Source organism: Ochotona curzoniae, unplaced genomic scaffold, assembly GCF_017591425.1.
Source record: "Ochotona curzoniae isolate NIBS_2020 unplaced genomic scaffold, NIBS_Ocur_1.0 scaffold_4506, whole genome shotgun sequence".
NCBI classification, from domain to species: Eukaryota; Metazoa; Chordata; class Mammalia; order Lagomorpha; family Ochotonidae; genus Ochotona; species Ochotona curzoniae.
The window spans coordinates 52,070,881-52,091,970 of record NW_024467119.1 but is presented as its reverse complement, the minus strand read 5'-3'; the positions used below and the strand labels follow the sequence as shown (position 1 = coordinate 52,091,970).

General features: G+C 37.4%; 1 protein-coding gene across 5 annotated transcripts in view; it reads left to right on the top strand.

The window, feature by feature from the left end:
* Positions 1–21,090, top strand: part of SEC24B (SEC24 homolog B, COPII coat complex component) — an 80,530-nt gene that overhangs the window by 53,701 nt on the left and 5,739 nt on the right. For all 5 annotated transcript variants that reach the window (XR_005882390.1, XM_040967323.1, XM_040967322.1 and 2 more), the window contains 13 exons: positions 524–626; positions 1,754–1,880; positions 2,592–2,701; positions 4,715–4,827; positions 8,334–8,452; positions 9,189–9,244; positions 9,478–9,684; positions 13,121–13,244; positions 13,607–13,765; positions 15,444–15,617; positions 16,200–16,310; positions 19,751–19,926; positions 20,471–20,608. Coding sequence is in view for 4 of the 5 variants with exons in the window: in XM_040967323.1 (XP_040823257.1) it covers positions 524–626; positions 1,754–1,880; positions 2,592–2,701; positions 4,715–4,827; positions 8,334–8,452; positions 9,189–9,244; positions 9,478–9,684; positions 13,121–13,244; positions 13,607–13,765; positions 15,444–15,617; positions 16,200–16,310; positions 19,751–19,926; positions 20,471–20,608 (1,717 nt within the window). In the remaining variant the exon portion in view is untranslated. The remainder of the gene's footprint in view (positions 1–523; positions 627–1,753; positions 1,881–2,591; positions 2,702–4,714; positions 4,828–8,333; positions 8,453–9,188; positions 9,245–9,477; positions 9,685–13,120; positions 13,245–13,606; positions 13,766–15,443; positions 15,618–16,199; positions 16,311–19,750; positions 19,927–20,470; positions 20,609–21,090) is intronic.

Here is a 21,090-nt window from a genome sequence, read left to right as displayed (position 1 = left end):
TAGGGGAGGTTCAGCTGGCAGTCTACATCTGGTATCCTCCTACGCTGGGGATGCCTCTGTGGCCCCTTGCTCACCTGCGGTGCCTTCCAGCCCCAAGGTTCTTGGTGTGTGCTCAGTGCTGCTGTGTCCTCAGAAGTCCCCTTTGGACCCACGTGTATCTTGGTAGAAACTATTCTGTTCCTCGAACTTTGCTTATGCATGAAGTAATTCACTTCACAAAATATGGTCCTCTTCCTTGTACTAGGGGATGGCAATCTTGAAATCCAACATAAAGGCACTTTAACAGTTCAGGAAAACAGTATTTGAAAGTCACTTCATTTTGATGCAAGAAAAATTCTGAAATCCACGTATGTGGAATCTTCAAAAAATTCTTAGAACATATGTATTATGAAAAACTAAGCAGAGATTTCAAAACTTGTACACTTAAATTTGTGTTTTCATTTTCCCAAACACCTGTAGAAGTAATTATGCTGTTTACTTGAGTGTGTTTTTTCTTATTCTATTCTGTTTATGTTTTTTACAGCTCATTTCGGTGTACTCTGACAAATATTCCACAAACACAGGCTTTACTGAATAAAGCTAAGCTTCCTTTAGGATTGCTGTTACATCCCTTCAGAGACTTAACGGTAAAGTAACATATTTTAAAAATACTCATGAGAACTGATGTGGTACAAGATGTTCAGATTTTACATGTTTTCATTTTGTAGAATTTTTAACCTTATTAATTATGGCTATAAATAATTTCTATCAAATTCTACTTGATGCCTATTTTCTGAGCACTTTTGTTGTGGCAGATCCTAAACTAAGCATACTAACTCAGATAGAAATAAGTCATTGACTGTGCTTTAAGAAATTCTTTAAGGGAGGTCAGAGATGTAAAGACAGATATTTGCAGTGTAGAATAATTTGCACATGCAGCTGACAAATTCTCTAAGCTACTTAGTCGTTTGTCTAGAATGGACCTCTAAGTGTTGACGTCTGAGGGTTTTGAGAAAGTAGTAGTTCCTGAATCTGTGGTAGCCATAGAATATAGAAAAGCTATACAGTCCTTTAGAGTCATGAAAGAGAGCTATCAGTGGTGATGTCCAATTAGGGGAGAATACTGTCTGATTTCTCTGTGAAAAAGACGTATATTAGAAACTTGCATACCAAGGTGTAAGTTGCTTCTGTATAGATTTTCTTTAGAAACCAAAATGAATATACTCAAATGATAATGGATTAACTCTGGGTGATAGGGTAATATATGACTGTTGGCTTTTAAAAGGTTTTCTAAGTTTTTCATATTGAATGTGAAGTTCCTTGCTAACCTGAGCCCAGAGCTGTACCTCGTTGTATGTGCACACTGGCTTTCCTGGCCTCGAGTCCTGTCAATGTTGTGGCTGACTAGGGAGCAGTGTCTGGCAGTCAGGGATCAACCATGGCTGTTCAGCCAAGTCATATTGGTTTGTCAATGAATTCATGGTAAAGGTTTGTGTCTTGCTGTCATTTCTTGAGTCTAGCTGAACAGCTTTAACTTTTGTTACTTTCTTATTCAGACTTATCATCTAGTAACTTATTAGTGCTTGTTAATGAATTTTGACTAGAGAGAGCTTGAAAACTTGATAGCTGCTTATGTTGCTCAGTACATCACTGGATTTATTAAATGCTTCAGTATATGACCACTCTTATATTATGTTTGTGGAGCAAAGTAGCATGTACTCTGTTTTCCCTGGGGTACTGTTTGCTGCTGCAACATGTTTATTTTATTTCCTAGCAATTACCGGTAATAACATCAAATACCATTGTGAGGTGCCGATCTTGCCGAACATACATCAACCCTTTTGTATCTTTTATTGATCAACGTAGATGGAAATGCAATTTATGCTACAGAGTTAATGATGGTGAGTTTTAGCTTGTTAAAATAAATATGTTTTAATATTTATTTTCAGTATTTTCTCATTGTTCTTGGTCATTTCTCATGTTTTGGTCATTGCTTTAAAAACAATTTTTATGCTGCTTTAATGGCAGACTGCAGGCTACTGCTAAGGCTAGGCTATCTTTATTTTGACTAGCAAAAGAGATGGTAATGATGAGAGTGAAGGTGAGGGTATAATAGAAGGAAAGCATCATAAAGAAGCAGTGACGGTCATGCAGATGGGCCCGTCTGGATTAGTTATGTATGGTGCGTGATAGTTCAGTGTCTTCTGTTGGAATATTTGGTACATTCAGCTCAGGGAGACCTTTGCCAGCATGTGTGGATACAGGCATGCATGTCTCTCTGCCTGTGGTCTCCTTACCTCTCAGGCCTTCCTGTATAATTACTGCCAGCTTTGTGTTTCTCTTGTTTTTCTTCCCATGCCATTTGATAAGACATAAGTCTTGGAAGCCACAGTGTTTTGTACCTTGATCTGCTTACCTGATACAGAAAAGATTCTTACGCTTCTGAACAAATTTGTTTTTTAGAGAGGGATGAAGGAACTTGATTTTACCCTTAAATATTCACAAAACAATTTGCAAAACTTATCTAAATATTGATGGTAAAGGCATGTGTATTTGTAATGGTAAATGGTGTTACTGAATTTATTTATATTAATTTTCTCCTTATCATCTAGTCCCTGAAGAATTTATGTATAACCCACTGACTCGATCTTATGGAGAACCTCATAAACGACCAGAAGTTCAGAATTCAACCGTGGAGTTCATTGCTTCTTCAGATTACATGGTAACCATTCATTTCTCAAATCAGTCATGGATTAAAATTATATTGTCATTTGCTATTAGCTGTTAAGTGAATTTTGTCCATATTTTGAAGTTATCTGTAACATTAACTTTTCAAATGAGGCTAAAAGGTAAGTAAGAATACTTTCTAGGTATCATCTGGTCTCCTAAAAGACTGCATTGTATCCATAATAAAAATTAACCCTACTAAATGATGAGCACTACATATTGCCATTTGCATTTGGTCACTTTCATGGAATGGCCATGGGTACTGTTTTACCATTTGACATCTAAATTAGACAGAAACAACAACAACAACAACAGCAACAGCACATTTCCCTTGGACCCAGTGGCGTGGCCTAGCAGCTAAAGTCCTCGTCCTGAATGTGCCAGGATCCTGTATGGCGCCGATTCTAATCCTAGCAGCTCCACTTCCTGTCCAGCTCCCTGCTTGTGGCCTGGGAAAGCAGTTGAGTACGGTCCAAAGCCTTGGTACCCTGCACTCGTGTAAGAGACCTGAAGGAGGTTCCTGGATCCTGGCTTCGGATTGGCACAGCAGTGGCCATTGCGCTCACTTAGGGAATGAATCATTGGACGGAACATCTTTCTCTCTGTCTCTCCTCCTCTCTGTATATCTGACTTTCCAATAAAAATAAATAATAATGCATATTTCCCTCCAAAACTGCAGTTTTGAGGGTCCTAAAGATATCATCATCTTATTGATTCACCCAGCACAGGTATCAAGAGGAATGGATATTGATTCATTCTGGTTTCTCTCTTTCTGGGTCAATCATAAAATTCTACCTGTCCTTTTCTTACTTATACTGACCCTGTGATTTCATTGTTCTTCACTTAAGTAAATGAATTCTTGGCTTAAGATCTCATCTTCTTTATCTTGTTGCTTATATATTTAGGGTGTTTTTATGTGTTCTAATTTCTAATCTTTGTTGTCTACCATCAGAGAGAGAAATGTACAGTACAGTTGATATGCATTGCATTCCTGGTGCTTATTTTATCTTTATTAAGCATATTCCAAAACAAAGAATGTAGCATAATGAACCATGTTTTACCCATCACTGAAAACTTAAGCAATTACCAGTATTTTTTCTTAAGATTTATTTATTTTTGTTGGAAAGTCAGATTTACAGGGAGGAGAGACAAAGATCTTCCCTCTGCAGGTTCATTCCCCAAGTGGCCTCAATGGCCAGAGCTGAGCCTATCCAAAGCCAGAAGCCAAAGCTTCTTCCAGGTTCCCATGTGGATGTAGGATCCCAAGGCTTTGGGCCATCCTCAACTGCTTTCACAGGCCACAAGCAGGGAGCTGGATAGGAAGCGGGGTCGCCAGGATTAGAACCAGTGCCCATATGCGATCCTGGAACGTTCAAGGTGAGGACTTCAGCAGCTAAGCCACAGCACCAGGCCCAAGCTTGCACTTTAAACTGCTGCCGCCAGGGTGTACATGTGCAGGAACCTGGATATAAGACTCTTGCTAGGCATTTTATTGGGGATGTGGAAGTTCCAAGTGGTGCTTTCACTACTGCACCAAGTATCATCTTCCAAATAAGGACCTTTTAAAAAAATATATTGACAGTATCATCACAAGAACTTTCTTTACACTTGGGCATTTAACTCTCAGGAGTCATCCACTGATAGTTGGCCCAATAGCAACTGCTAATGACAGATTGTTGCCTTTAAAGTTTACTTTAATAAAAAATGTTGTTTTCAGGTGTTGATAAAGGATGTTTATCTAGATAGCTTAGTATTTCATAATAAGAAATGTGATTGTTGTTTAGATGGCAACTTATCAGGCACATTACCAGGTATAACTGGCTTGTCGTATTTGCACCACCAACTTTATATGAAGGAAAATCTTTGAAATGATATATTTTTCAGTATTTTATTATAAGATTTTACAAAATAACAACCATATTTGTGTTTAGGAACTGTATAATAGTAAAAAGAGATGCAAAAATGAATATGTTGCACCTACTGAATATGCCATTTTTATTCTTTTTAGCTCCGTCCTCCTCAACCTGCAGTTTACTTGTTTGTTTTAGATGTGTCTCATAATGCAGTGGAAGCTGGATATTTGACAATTTTGTGTCAGTCACTATTAGAAAATCTAGACAAGTAAGAATTTTGCTTTTTACTCATAATATGTTTTGTGTATGAAAATGCAAAGCATTTATTAGTAGTTTGTGGGGGTTGGTTTTATTTGCTTAAATTTATTTGCTAATTAAAAGAATACTTCCTGTCTTACCAGTAGAAGAAGAATCTTAGTAATTAAATTATTATTATTTAATTAGTTGATGTCTGAATTAAAAATTCATTAGAGCTTTTAATATTTAGTAAGGAATTTAGATCTTATCTATGTGTCCATCTGACTTAACTGACTTGAATACTGGGGCCCAGCAAGCTTGAGTTAGCCAGAATATCAAGACTGGAGAAAACTGCTTCTCAGAATACCAAAGATAAGAAACACTGCTGGGAAAGTGGGGAGAAGCAATGCTCAAACATTAAAAATAGTGGTAGGAATGTAAATTTGTATTTGCATTATGCAAAATGTTGTGAGGATTCCTGCAGAGAAAATAGCAGTCCCTAATGATCTGGCAACCCCATGCTGGGATATCTGTCTAAAGGAAATGAAATCAGTCTATTGAAGATACAGCTGCACTCCCACATTTATTGCAGTGCTAGTATTCATAATAGCTGAGGAATGGAAATAGCCTGAGTATCCATGAGCAGAGGAATAGAATAGAAAATGAGTTTGTATGGTGAGTGAAATATATAGAGTTAGAGGAAATCCTGTCATTTGCAGAATCTGGAAGACATTGTATTAAATGATATAATAAACCTGAAAGATGAGTGCCAGGGACTTTCAAAAGCTATTCTCAAACAAATAGAATACAAGAATAACAATTACCAGGGCTTTGGACCATGGAAAGGTGTTGTTGGGGTATGCTGACCAAAGGACACAAAATTTCACTACATAGGAGGAGTAAGTTCAAGACTTACTGTTGGTGACTGTAGATAATAACATTTCTCCAGAAATGTTGAAAGTAAATTTGAATTGCTGTATCACAAAAATGATAACTGTTAAGTCATACATGTGTTAATTAGCTAGATTTAGCCATTCCCCAATGTACATGTATTTTAAAACATGCCACATGTAATAGGTATAGTTTCATCTGTCCCTATAAAGGATAAATTTGAAATTAAAAAAAAAGAATAATCTTACTTGAGAGAAATCCAGCTATAAATTGTGCCCGAGCAAGAAATTTTTTCCTAAGCTGATTTTAGCTTCCCTAATCAGAGATGGAGCTGGATAAAGGGAAGAGGGTCTGATGCTGTGCTGAAGAAGCTAGGGATCCAGAGACTGGGCTCTTCACTTTGGCATGTTGGCAGTGAGCTGTGGCATGCAAGTGGAGAGTGTAGATAAGGTTTATGCCCAGCTACTTCCTCTTTGTGTGTCTGCAAATGTTAGTTATGGGGGGACTCCGTCATGTAGCTTTAATCATTCACCCCAGTGACCTTGTACAGTATGGCTTAAGACAATAGGGTAGTTCACAGCTGTAATGGTTCTTGACTCATGTAGAGGTGTCTGGTGGGTTTGGGTGAATGCTTTGCTAGGTATTCTGGGTCACACCACAGGATTCTCCCTGTCTTCCCAAGGTGCTTAGGAGTCCTTGCCCTATTGGGTGCTCCCACCACCCACCACCGACTGCACCCTACTTATCTTAGCCAGGAAAAGAAACTGACGTTATAGTGTTCCAGACTATAAGAATCTAGTTTGGTAGGTTAGCTCTCAGTATTTCTTAATGATTTAGAGTTTTTGCATTTTCATTCTTGGTTGAGCTATTCACCAGTTAGTCATGTACTTGCTTCAGAAAGAGCATTAGCATTGAGTGGCAGTTAGAGAATACTGCAGAAAAATGTGGATTTGGGGTTTTGTTTTCCTTTTTGTTTTTTTCAAAGTTATTTTCTTTTACTTAAAAAGCCATAGCTACAAAGGATAAAGGGGGGAGAGAGATCTTCCATTTGCTGATTTACTCTCCATTGGCTGCAACAGCCTGAAGTCTGGTACTCTACGTGGGTTTCCCCTAGGTGACTTTTCACCAGTGCGTAGGAGGTGGCTGGACTGAAATGGAGCATTTGGGATTCTATGGGATGCTGATAGCACAAGAGCAGCTTAACCTTCCGTGCCACAATGCCAGCTCCCTCTCTGTGGTCTTTAAACTTCAAATTTTAATGCCATAGGGGGTACAGCATTCCTGAAGGTGCTAGGATACAGATTGGTTTGTGCAGCTACTATTTTACCTCTTGCTCCAAAAATCTACTCAATGTGATAATCTCCGATAGAGAAGTATGAAGGATATTTGCCCCCATTGCAACCACTGTGACAGAGATGAGTAAATGTTTGTAAATTAAATGGATTATACAAAACTAAGGATAAAGTTGGAAAGGGAGAAATAGATTTTAGACACACAATCAAATCAGAAAAGAGAAACATTAGGAAAATTAAAAGTAGAGTAACAAAATGATAACCATGTGGTAACTTGGTTTTAGAAAGGATTCTGGAAATATTGACAAAGGTGCGTTTGATGGTAGGGCAATTTCAGTTTAAGTCTTGTGTATTTTGAGTGAGTCAGTATTCTCCACTCCAGTCAGTAAATACATGAGCCTAATACTCAGTATCCTTAGAAATGCACTTTGTATTTTAGATCTTGTACTGTTCAGAAGTAGACGTTGCTAAAACAGTAAATTGTGTAGCTCAAGTTACCATACTTAATGGTATTTCAAAGTATACTTTGATGAAGTGAGGCATCCATTTTACAAGAGCGAAAGCTTGTCGGGCAATTAAATGGTGATTTATTTTTTTATACTGAGACATTACCTTTGGAAAAATGAGCACTCATAGGGTAAAATTTTAATGACTGATAAATACTTCAGTGTTCATCTATGTGGTTTTTGGTTTAACCTGTTACATGTTAGCAACCTGGTGTTGTGGTGCCACAGGTTAAGCTGCTGCTTTCAATGGTGCTATCCCATGTCTGCGTGCTGATGAAAATTTTAGTTTTTCTACTTCCAATCCATCTGCCATGTGGGAGACCTGGATGAAGTTCTGGCTTCTGGCTTCAGGCTGGCTCTACATAGCTATTGTGGCCATTTAGGGTTGTGGGCCAAGGAATGGAGGGTTGGTGGTCTCTCTTTCTCTCTCCCCCTTTCAAATAAATAAATAAATATGTTAAAATATTAAATTTGATTGGTGTTATATGCAATCTTTTATTGGAAAGTACTAATTTATCATTGTGTTCATAATTATAATATTGGAACTGAAAAATATCTTCAGTTTCTACTTAAGTGTTCCAAAGCAAAGTTAGGGAGAATAATTGCCTTTAAATAATTTTCATTACTTTTTAAAACTCCAGTTTGAATACTAATATAGTTCAATTTTCTTATGTATAACATCAAACCATGTCAGTGATTTCATTTGAGAATAGAATATTTCATACATTTCTTTCCTGATATTTATTGGTTTAGATAAGGATGATTTTTTTTGTTCCCTAGAAAGGTATGAGTCAATCAAAAATGTTGCTGAGCACTGTGAATTTAAAATAGCCATTTTTTGTTTGTAGGCTTCCTGGGGATTCACGAACAAGAATAGGATTTGTGACCTTTGATAGCACCATTCATTTTTACAATTTACAAGAAGGATTATCGCAGCCTCAAATGTTGATTGTGTCTGATATAGATGGTAAGCAGTCAGCTAAATAAAGCACTGTCTAGTTACAGACTTTAGAAGGGAACCACTGTGTTTTATAATACATCTTACTTGATTGTGCTTTAGTACTTGTTTTTTGTTTTTATATTATTTGCCATGCTTCAATTTTATAAGTGTAGGATTCCTCACTCCACCTCTCCTTCCTTCCTTCTTCCCAATCCTCCTTTCCACTAGTTTCCGCCATATTGTTATGGTAACATAGTTCTTCAGCAACAGTCACAGGCCCGACATTCTGCTATTTAAGTGTATCATGGCATTGTAGATATAGGTAATGGTAGACAAATCTAGTGTAATATTGTCAAGGTGTATTTAACAGTTTCATTGGGAGTCACTATTTTACTCTTGAATAGAAATGCATACTACAATGTATCTACTTCCCAATATGCTAGTCTCCATTTTATAGTTCATCTATAACAGTATGGGTATAAACAAGTTTACCTATGTATCTGTAAGTATTTTGTGTGAAGGTTGCCTTATACCATAAAGAACATGCAATGTGTATACTTTTGAAATTTGCTTATTTCACTAAGCATAATGGCACTTGTCTTAAAATAATTGTTTTCTTGTAGATACTTATTTGTATGATGTTCATATCTGTGTATATTTAGTAAAACTGTCTTAGAGTAAAAATTACATATGACTTGATAAAGCTTTCCTAAGTTACTCTTTTGATTTTGTTTTCTAATTTAAAAATATATTTTCCTTATAGATGTTTTTCTACCTACACCTGATAGTTTACTTGTGAATCTACATGAAAGTAAAGAGGTAAGATTGAATTATTTTTTTGTTTTGTTTTCAAAATACTTGTTTTTCAACTTTGTTTTGTCAATATCAGTTTATATGGCACATTAATATTGTTAAACAACAGTCAACATAGGTAGTTTATGAATTTACAAATCCCAGAATGGGGTGATTTATGTATCATAGTCTGGAATTTTTTAACAAGGAATATTGTATTGCTTTTTCAGTAATCCTGCGTTTAATCTTTGTTTTCTCAGCTTATAAAAGACTTACTGAATGCTTTACCAAATATGTTCACCAATACAAGAGAAACACACAGTGCCCTTGGTCCTGCGCTGCAGGCCGCCTTTAAATTAATGTCTCCAACAGGTGGCCGTGTGTCTGTATTTCAGACACAGTTACCTTCCTTGGGTGCAGGACTTCTGCAGTCCAGAGAAGATCCTAATCAGAGATCAAGTACAAAGGTATTTTGTATTTAGTTTCTCTGCCATATTCAAGATTGTATTTTTTACTTTTATAAGTCATGTGATTATTGTTCATTATTCTGCTTTTCTCTCTCATTCTTAATAATAAAGAAAATAGTTAAGAGAGTTTACCTTGGGGCTTGTATTATGATATAGTAGGTTGTTATATTGGAGTGCCTAGGACCATCCAGCTTCCTGCTAATACACGTCCTGGGAGTCAGCAGGTATATTCTGGAGGTAATGGGAGGCAGCTGAAGTGTTTGGGTTCCTGCCTCCCACATGAGAGACACAGGTGGAGCTGCTGGTTCCTGGCTTTGTTCTAGCCTAGCCTGATCTGTTGTGAGCATGTGAGAGCAAACCAGCAGATGGAAGATTACATTATATCCCTTTCTTTTAACTCTACTTTGAAATAAATAAACTGAAAAGATAAAAGTAGTTTTTAAACATGTTAAATTCAGTTCGTCTGTTTTGTTCTTAAATCACAATGTGCTATATATGTTTACTTTGTAAATCATTGAAATTTAGAAATTACAATTTATTTTGGTGCAAAAAGGTTTTGAGCTTTATGTATAGTCTCTTTCTCTCTCTCTCTTTCTGTCCCTGTCTCTCTCTCCACTCCCACCACCTCCAAGTATGTGCAGCTTTTTTATTGTCCTCATTTCCAGGAGTTGACCCTATGACACAGAGTGTTCAGTCACTGCTAGGAACAACTGCGTCCCATGTTGGAATGCCACTCCAAGTCCTAGCTACTGCACTTCCAAACCAGCTGTGTCCAAATATACCAAGGAAGCGGTAGATCATGGCTTAAGTGCTTGAGTCTGTGGCAGTCACATTGGAGACCTGACTGGAGACCTGGCTCTTGGCCTCCTGCTGACCCACCTCTGTCTGTTACAGTCAGGTGGGAGAATGAGCTGGTGAATGAAAGATCTCATTCTGTTTCTCTGCCTTTCAGATAAATAATTTAGTTAATGTTTTTGAGATTTATTCGCTCGAAAGAGTGACGGGGAGAGATAAAGAGATCTTATTGCTGGTCCACTCCTCAGATGGTCATAGTTGCTGGGATTTTCTTGCAATAAATATGAAAGTATTGAATTTAATTAAATGTCCCCCAGCCATTGAATAGTTGCTAAGATGTCTCCAATATTTTCAAACAATATAAGACTGAATTATTTATTTATTTGTTTATGAAGACATATTTTCATTTGAAAGGCAGAATTTATAAAAAAGTCAGAGAAGACTTCCCATCCTCTGGTTTACTCCCCAAATGGCTGCAATGGCAGGAGCTGAATAGATCCTAAGCCAGAAGTCAGGAATCTCCTCTGGGCCTGCCAGGGTCCCAAGGACCTGAACCAAATTAATGAGTAAAATATTCTTTAGTGAATGTTCTCATTCATTTATCATGTGAAATGAGGGATTTAAAATACACTCATCAGGAGCCAGAACACTAGTTCATCCTCTCACTGTAGCACCAGCATCACATAGGGATATAGGTTACCGTCCCTATTGCTCCACTTTTTTTTTTAAGATCTATTTTATTGGAAGATCAGATATACAAAGAGGAGGAGGAGGGGCAGAAAGAAAGATCTTCCATCTGTTGATTCATTCCCCCCAATTGACCACAGTGGCCAGAGCTAAGCCAATCCAAAGCCAGGAGCCAGAGCTTCTTCCAAGTCTTCTATGTGGGTGGGTACAGGGTCCCATGGCTTTGGGCCATTCTCTATTACTTTCCCAGACCACAAGCAGAGAACTGGATGGGAACTGGAGCAGCCAGAATTAGAACTGGCTCCCATATAGGATCCTGACCTGTGCAAGGCGATGACTTTGGCCTCTAGGCTACCATGCCCAGCCAAATCTGCCTATACTCTTAAGAACTCTTCCTGTAGCCACTGTTAAATATCATGACTTTTTGGTTCTTCACCACTTTGTTAGAGAAAAATGGCATTCTTTCACTTTTTTGGAAATTATATGTTTATATTTTGTTTGAGAAAGAAACTGATTTTATAGTAAGGGAATATATTGTTTTAAATTCATCAGCAATAATAACTACCATTTAGTTCATGATAAATTAGTGTCATTTTAACATAGGAACTTTACATGGTTACTGAATTTTATGATATGGCTTGAGATATTGGTTTGTTAGTTTTCTCATTTAACTTGCAGAAATTTTCCCCATCTGCCTGGAATTCAAAAGGCTGATATCTGTCCAGCTTTGTATTTTCCTTCATATCTGAGTAAATCCTAACAGAAGGATTATTCAGTATTACTGAAAGGAATAAACTAATTTTTAATGCAGTGTAGATGGTGGTTAAGAACCTGGAAACACTTTGTCCACTGCCACAAGGCTTCTTATACTAGTGGAGAAATCATTCTGTAATCTTTCTCTCCTACTAGAAATGTAATGATTAATAACACCTCTTTGGATCCATAATCCTTGAGTTTATATTCTAACAAGCATCATGGATAGGTTTAAATTAATCAATCAATGTAAGCCTTAATTTTCTTTGTAGCATAGATAATAATAACGCTATGAGATATGCTAGCATGATGATTTATACAAAACATCTCAAACTATACTAGTATAAATGAGCTTTTTAAGTATCAGCTATAGGAAATCTATGTTAATTGCTTAGGTATTTTCAAGATTCCTTTGCTTGATGGAGGATTAGAGGATATCCTCTTCCTTACTATAAGAAGGACAGATGGCAGGCAATTGGTGCACTGGTTTAAGTCATTTGCATCCTGGCCACTCTGCTTCTTGGCTAGCTTCCTTTTGGTGTGCATTCTGGTCGACAGCAGGTGATGGCTCAGGTATTAGGGGTCCTGACACCTATGTGGGAAACCCAGATGGAGTTCTAGGCTTCTGGCTTTAACCTAGTCCGTTCCTGGATGTTGGTGGTCATTGAGTCAGTGAACCAAATGGAAGAACTCAGTCTCTCTTCATCTCTCTGTCTCTTTACCTTTCAAATAATATGAAATATTAAAAAAAAAAAACTTCAAAGATGCATTTGTTTATTTGAAAGAGTTAGAGGGGAAGTAAGAGGAGGAAGGTAGGATTTATTCACTGGTTCACTCTCCAAGTGGCTACAGTGACCAGGCTTGAACCATGCCCAAAGTCAGGGACCAGAAAAATTAATCTGATTGTCCCACGCAGGTAGCATAGTTCTAAGCACTTGGGCCATCTTGTGCTGGTGTGTATGTGTGAGGTTTTTTTGTTTGTTTTGTTTTTGTTGTTGTTTTTCTGGTTATAAGCAGGGAGCTGGATAGGAAATGGAGCAGCTAGGACACAAAATGGTACCAAATAAAACCATGCCACAATGCTGCTCCCTCCCAATTTATTTTTGTTTTTATTTTATTTTCTTTTTAGAGAAAGAAACATAGAAGGTGATTGTGCATACTTAAAGACTTCTAGCTCTTATTTTATGTTCTGTTGACTTAGGTGGTACAACATCTTGGACCTGCAACTGATTTTTATAAGAAACTTGCTTTAGATTGCTCAGGACAGCAAACTGCAGTGGATTTGTTCCTTCTAAGTTCACAGTATTCAGATCTTGCTTCTCTAGGTAAGGAGATACTGTATGTGTTTGCTTAGATAAACATTTTGGCACAAAATTAAATCTAAACTCTTTAGTTGGCATTGTGATTATTTTTGGGAGAAAAGTTTGTGAATGAGATATATGTCTGTGAAAATTATTGGTAAACATAATACTCTATTTCCTTACCATTTTACTCAACAATAAAATATAGTGTATATAATTGTTTTTTAAGTAAAGGTTTCAGTTTGTTCAGATCTTTTGTGTACTTTTGACAGCTCAGGTTTGTTCCTTGCAATTTAGATTTCCTCATAATACACAAGCTTTACTGCTGTTGGGTAAGAGAGTGTTATTGCATATTTAGCTAATAATTTTTAAATTTCTCTCTAAAGCTTGCATATCCAAGTATTCTGCAGGGTGCATCTATTACTATCCATCTTTCCACTATACTCACAATCCTTCACAAGCAGAAAAGTTACAAAAAGATTTAAAACGGTATCTCACAAGAAAAATTGGATTTGAAGCTGTTATGAGAATAAGATGTACTAAAGGTATGACATGGTTAAAATTATACTTTATGTTGCATACTTCTGTCAAAATTAATGAGCGTTATTATTCTCATCATGTATGATGTTTGTTACCATAGAAAACATCAGTCTTTATCAAAATGTTATTGGATATCATTGCTTACTATTTAAAAAATGTTTGACCGATGCCCTCCACTAATGCTGAAACAGAGAAGGAACATGGAATTGGAAGTAAATCCAGGACCAAACCAGACCCTCTGCTGTGCCATCTGGGCAGCCTGACTGCTGTGCCAGAACACCCCTTCCCCATTTCTTGCTTTTTAAAAAATAACCTGAAGAGGTGGGCAAAAAGAATGTTTTGATTTATTCACACACACACACACACACTTATGTGAAAGCCAATTGGAGGAGAATTAAGAATATTATTGAGGTCTAAAATGGAAATTATCTAAGGATCTTTGCCTTTCATGGTCCTTTAATTTACATTTCCTTAGTTTTATGTGAATCTTTGCAGTAGAGATTCTGGTCCCTTGTTTTAAATCTGAGATGAAATTGTACAAGTAATCTTCATTTGTTTAATTTTGTGCCTTACATCTGTGTCTGACTTCAAATCAGAAGAAAATACACAATTATCAGCACAAGTTAAATTATAGTCTCCCGTCTCTATAACCTGTACTGCTTATTCTGAATTAATATTTTAGAATCTCTACCTAAACTCCAGCTTTACTACCTTGAAATCCTTTTGATTCAAGGTAAGAAGCAGCTTTAACTTTGAAAAGTAACTTTCGAGGCCAGAATTATGCTTCAGCAAGCTAAGCTGCTGTCTGCGATACTGACATTCTGTATTGGAACTCTGGTTTGAGTCATGACTGTTCTGCTTTCAATTCATCTCTCTGTTAATGTGCCTGGGAAAGCAACAGAAGATAGCCCCAGTATATGGGTTCATGCACACATGTGGGAGACCCATATAGAGTTCTAGGCTCCTGGTTTTGGTTTGGGCTAGACGTAGTCATTGCAGCCATTTGGGCAATAAACTAGCAAATGGAGATTCTCTCTTCTCTTTTCCTCCCTCCCTCTCCTTGTCTCTCCCTCCCTCCCCATCCCTCGTGTGTGTGTGTGAGGGAGAGAGAGAGAGAAAGAGAGAGACTCTCCCTTTCAAATAAATATTTTTTAAAATAATTTCATAGGGCTTTAGACTGGCATAGCAGTTTAATGCCCTTGGGCTACATGTATTCGAGTATCTGGGTCAAATCCAAGCTCCACTTTGATTCCTGCTTCATGCTGTTTCATATATGCCAGGCAGCAGATAATGGCTCAAGTACTTTGATGCCAACCACCCATGTGGCTTACTAAATTTGGATGCTGGGTTTCTGGTTTCTGGTTTCTGCCTGGCCCAACCATGACCATTGCAGGCATATGGGGAGTGAACCAGTGGATGGAAGATCTCTAACTCTGCCTTTCACTTGAAATGAAAAAAAATACATATATATAAATAGATGTTTGACTTGTTACTGTTTCTGAGGAACTATACTACTGTAATAACAATATAGGGAAAATGATGGGGGAGGGAGGGAGGAAAGAGTGATGAGAACATCCCTGTATCTACAAAACTGTACCCTAGAAAATAATAACAATTTAAAATACACACAAAAAAAGCAGCTTGAGTTAAGAAATGTTATTATATGAATTTTCTACTTCCTAGGTCTTTCAATGCACACTTTTCATGGAAACTTCTTTGTCCGTTCCACTGACTTGTTATCCCTTGCCAACATTAATCCGGATGCTGGGTTTGCAGTACAGTTGTCAATTGAAGAAAGTTTGACAGATACTTCCTTAGTGTGTTTTCAGACAGCCCTATTATATACATCAAGCAAAGGTAATTTTAATAGAAATGAAATAAAAACTGTGCAGAAGTAGTTTCTGCTCTTTAGTTGCAGAAAGTACGGGCAAGGATGGGTGCATGGTCTCAGGTAGTGATGTCTGGGTTAGTTAATCAAACATAGGTTCCATTGTTCCTTTGTCCTTTTTAAAAGCTGAATTATGTGCTTATTTGTAGAAGTCTTGTATTCCTTAGGAGCTTATACTTCTGGTTGAAACTTTGCTAGATCCAGCTATGCCTTGCTTTGCAATATTTCTTGCCCCATAAGATAAAAAGCCTAAAACAATTCAGATTTTCTCCTGTTATTTAACAATGAAATGTGTTGAACATAATGTAATAAAATTAAAATGAAAACTAGAACCTAATGTACAACTAGATACAAAATATAGCACAGATTCATCATCTGTCTTCAGATATGGAAAGTTTTTCTTTAAAACATCTTAGTTTTAAAGCTTTTTATACTCAAAATCCTGTAGGTGAGCAGATCTGGTCAAAACAATAACCTGAATAGAATTTTGACCTATTCTGTGTCTTGGTCTGATCTATTTTGTGATGACATGTGTTTATCTTTTTGTATAGGTGAGAGGAGAATTAGAGTGCATACACTTTGTCTGCCAGTTGTAAGTTCACTAGCAGATGTATACGCAGGAGTGGATGTTCAAGCTTCCATCTGCCTTCTGGCAAATATGGGTAAGTAAAAAGGAAATGAGCACCAAAATAAAACTTTGTATCCTAAACACAGAAATTTGTCTGATATCCCTTATTTAAGAAGTACGTGTTTTACCTTTTTGTTTCAATTCTAGGCATTAAAGTGTTCATACGTTTTACATTAATTGTTAATGTAAATGATTTTAAGGAGATTCATAATAATTGGAAACTGGCAAAAATAGAAAGTATTTCACCTAATGAATATATTCATCCACCAAAAAACGCAAGACTAGTCAACATTAAAAAGAAATGAACTGGGCCCAGTGTGGTAGCCTAGTGGGTAAAAGTCCTCACCTTGCATGGACCGGGGCCCCGATATGGGTGCCTGTTCATGTCCCAGCTGCTCCACTTCCCATCCAACTCCCTACTTGTTGTGTGTGAAAGCAATCAAGAACACCCCCAAAGCTGTGGGACCCTGCATCTGCATAGGAGACCCGGGGAAGGCTCCTGGCTTCAGATCGGCTCAGCTCCAGCTGTTGTGACCACTTGGGGACTAAACCAGTGGATGGAAGAGCTTTCTCTCTGTCTCTCCTTCTCTCTGTATATCTGCCTTTCCAATAAAAATAAATCTATTTAAAAAAAAAAAAGACAGAAATGAACCAAGGATGGGCGTTTGAGCTTGAAGTTAAGATATCCACATCCTACATTGGAGTTTGAGTCGAGGCTCCAGTTTTAGCTTCAGTTGCCTGATGTTGTAAATGCTGGGAAGCAGCAGTGATGGCCTAGATAACTGGGTAACTACCCCTTACTGGGAGACCCGATGAGTTTCTGGCTCCTGACTTTTGCCTTGACCCACCCTGTCTATTGTGGGCATTCTCATAATGAATCAGCATATATGGTAACTCTCTCTGTGTGTTTGTCTCTGTCAGGCAATACTTACGTATAAGTATATATATATATATATATATGAAGATTTGTTTCTTTGAAAGAGAGAGTGATAGAGGCAGAGAGATACCCTCCATATGTTAATTCGTTTCCCACATGGCTGCTACAGGCAGGTCTGATCCACAATGAAGCAAGTAACCAAGAGCATCTTCCAGATCTTCCACATGGGTGACAGCAGCCCAAGTACTTGGACCTTCTACTGCTGCTTTTCCAGGCACATTAGCAGGAAGGTGGATTTGAAGTGGAGCAACTGGGACTCAGCCAGCACTCTGATATGGAATGCTGGCATAGCAGGTGGCACAATACCACCCTTTGAGTAACATTAAAAATAAAACTATACCCAGTGTGGTGGCCTAGTGACTAAAATCCTTGTCTTACATTCACTGAGATTTCATATGGGCGCTGCTTCCCATCCAGCTCCCTGGTGTGGCCCAGGAAAGCAATAGAGGACAGTCCAAAGCCTTGGAACCCTGTACATGTGTGGGAGACCCAGAAGAAGCTCCTGACTCCTGGCTTCAATTTGGCTCAGCTATGACTATTGCGGCCAGTTATAGAGTGAACCAGCAGATGAAGTTCTTTGTTTCCCCTTTTCTCTGTAAATCTGCCTTTCCAATAAAAATAAATAAATTCTTAGAAAAAAAAAGTATGCATTTGAAAATCAGAGTAACAGAGAAAATGAGGGAGGGCTTTTGTTGGGTGATTCATTTCTCAAAAGGCTGCAATGCCTGGGGACGGACCAGGCTACAGCCAGGAACCAGGAGTTTCTTCCTGGTCTCCCATGTATGTGCAGAGAACCAAGCAGTTGCACCATTTTCATTGCTTTCCCAGACAAATTAGAAGGCAGCCAGGTCAGAAATAAAAAAGCTGGAGCTCAAAACAGTGCCCATAAGTGATGCCAGTACTGCAAATAGTGGTTTAACTTACTATGGCATTTAGTAATATTTTTTGGAAATATGAATGAGCAGGGGCTGACACGATGGCTCTATAGACTTATTCTCTGCCTGTGGTGCCAACATCCCATGTGAGTGCCAGTTCAAGTCCTTGTGACCCTGTACCATGTGGAAGACCTGGCGCAGGACCCTGGATTCTGGCTTCAGATCAGATCAGCTTGACTTTAACCGTTGTAGCCATTTGGGGAGTGAACCAGTGGATGGAAGATCCTTTCTCTCTCTTCTCTTTTTATAAGTTTGCTCAGATAAAAATCAATCTTAAAGGAAATGAACCATGAGTATGTGAACATAGATGACTCTCAGAGGCATTATGCTAAGTGAGAGAACCTAGGCTTTTCAAGGATTGCATCTATAGGATACCATTTTTACAACACTCGGGATAAGCAAATTGAGTGGAGAGTGGTTCAGTTATTTCCAGAACTGGGGGCGTGGGGAGGCTTTCACTGTTGAGAGGCATTACACATTTCTGCAGTGATAAAGCACATTTTTTGATGGTAGTTTTCCCATGATTATGCACTGACATAAAACTAGCAAGAAATTAAGAGTTGCAAAAGTGTCACTGTATACAAGATGAAAAGATCCTTTGGGAAGTTAATGTTTAACAATGCCAGTTTTTAATGAATTTACCTTATAGGTGAATTTCAACTTGAAATATTTTTTCTTCCCTATAGTCTTAGAAAAAAACAGCAGTTATATCTAGATTTTGAATTATATCATAACTGATTATTTTTAATACTGGATATAAGCACATGTGTATTTTTTCTACTTTAATAAAATATATTAGAGGAAAGTCAGTTTCCCATTGGTACCTATTGCTTCGATGTGTACATGAACACTCATGTTACTTCATTTTCTCTTTTAAAAAGTTTTGTTTTGTTTTTTAATTTATTTGCAAGACAGATCAAAGAGAGAGAGACAAAGAGGAGGAGACCTTCTGTTTACTGGTTCATTCCCCAAAAGCTAAAACATTCAGGACCGGAAACTACATCCTGATCTCCTACAAAGGTGGCAGAGGCCCAAAAGTTTTGTCATTCTTCTTTCTCAGACACATTAGGAAGAAGCTGGGTCAGTAGTGGAATAGCCAGGAAATGACCTGGCACTTTGAAACATGGTGCCAGGGTTGCGAGTGGTGGCTTTACCCACTATACCACGATGATAACCCCATTTCCACCTTTTTTATTTGTTGTTCTGGAGTGCTTTGAAAGAAAAGTCAGGTAATCAGGATAATTCAGGCTGGAGAATTTATATTAGCTGTGCGGGAAAGAAAATTACGTTCTGTTGGTATAATCTCCATTTGAGTGATAGAAACATCCCCAGGACTGTCTCAGAAGCAAATGGATTATAGACATTTGCTAATGTGAGTAGTGGCCAAGTGTTTTTATAACTAATAAGCTAAAACAAAAAGAATCTAAACTTGTTGACATTTTATATTTATCACATTTGCTTTAGAGAAATGTTCAGTAAGCAGACACTTAAAATGAGGTGAAGGATGACCTGCAATTTTTATTCAGTAATGCATATTTTGTTTCTTGCGGAGCTCATTGGAATTTAACATGTAAACCTTTTTTGGGGGGGGGTTCTTTATAGCTGTGGATCGATCTGTTTCATCAAGTCTATCAGATGCAAGAGATGCCTTAGTGAATGCTGTAGTGGATTCATTATCTGCATATGGCTCGACTGTTTCCAATTTTCAGCACTCTGCGTTGATCGCTCCTAATTCCCTCAAATTGTTTCCGCTCTATGTTTTGGCCCTTCTGAAGCAGGTAGCTTTTTATATATTGTTAAATGTAATAAAATTTTTATAATTCTCAGATACATATATGTTACAAAATAAAAGCTAGGTTGCTGCTATTAAAACCGAAGGGTAATAGATTTTAGCATTGGAAAATTTTTGAAGAATAATGAAAAAAAAAATCAATGTAAAAATGGTAGTGTGTAAGTATATAGTGACCGGGGAAAAGGTATATATATGTGTATATATCTGTTTAATATCTGTGAGCAGTTTGAATAATGCTGTGGTCGTACCCACTTGTACCATTTGCTTCTGGAGAGAGACTCTTGAAAGGACCTGGTGTTTTTTGGTCTCAGACACCCTAATAGGTGTTCTGTATATATCGTCTTAGTTAATCCTTGAAACCATCTAAAACAGGAGCATGATTTTCCCTGTTCTGGCAACATCAGACCTGAGAATGAAATCCATGTCTGATGTGAAGGTTGTACTTTTTCCACGAGTACTAATAGTTAGTTATGTTAATTTTTGCCCACCATATTTTTATTTCACTTGAAAACATCCTTTTTTTCCTGCAGAAAGCCTTTAGGACGGGTACAAGCACACGCCTAGATGATCGGGTATATGCCATGTGTCAAATAAAGTCTCAGCCACTTGTTCATCTAATGAAAATGATTCATCCCAATTTATACAGGATAGACAGATTGACAGATGAGGTATGTATGAACTGTAGCATAAAATTGTATAAAATTTAAGGAATTGAAATTGAAGTGAAATGTGTCTTTGTTTTGCAACAAAGGGTAGTAATTGTTATCAATAGTTTTTTTTGCCATTTTTCCCCCTCCATGGTACATTAAATATGTATACTAGCTATAAATCTGATTGGTTTATAGTATCCTTTGATGATCTCAGTGGTTGCAGGGCCTTTCAAAAATAGTTTCATATAGGAAATCATTTATGAATTTGATTTTAGTACTTTATTACACACCTAAGTTGTAGAATGGTCATTTCCATTTGTATTTTGTCCATAATAACTTTCTGATGTGATTTTATTGTAATTTTGGTTACAAAGTAAAAATCTGGTATCCAGAAATAATGTTAACATACAAATATGTAGTGTCTTTTTTCTTCCTTGAATAAAAACTATATTCTTTGGAGTTAGTACTAATTATGAACATGGCCATATGCTAATAGGTAA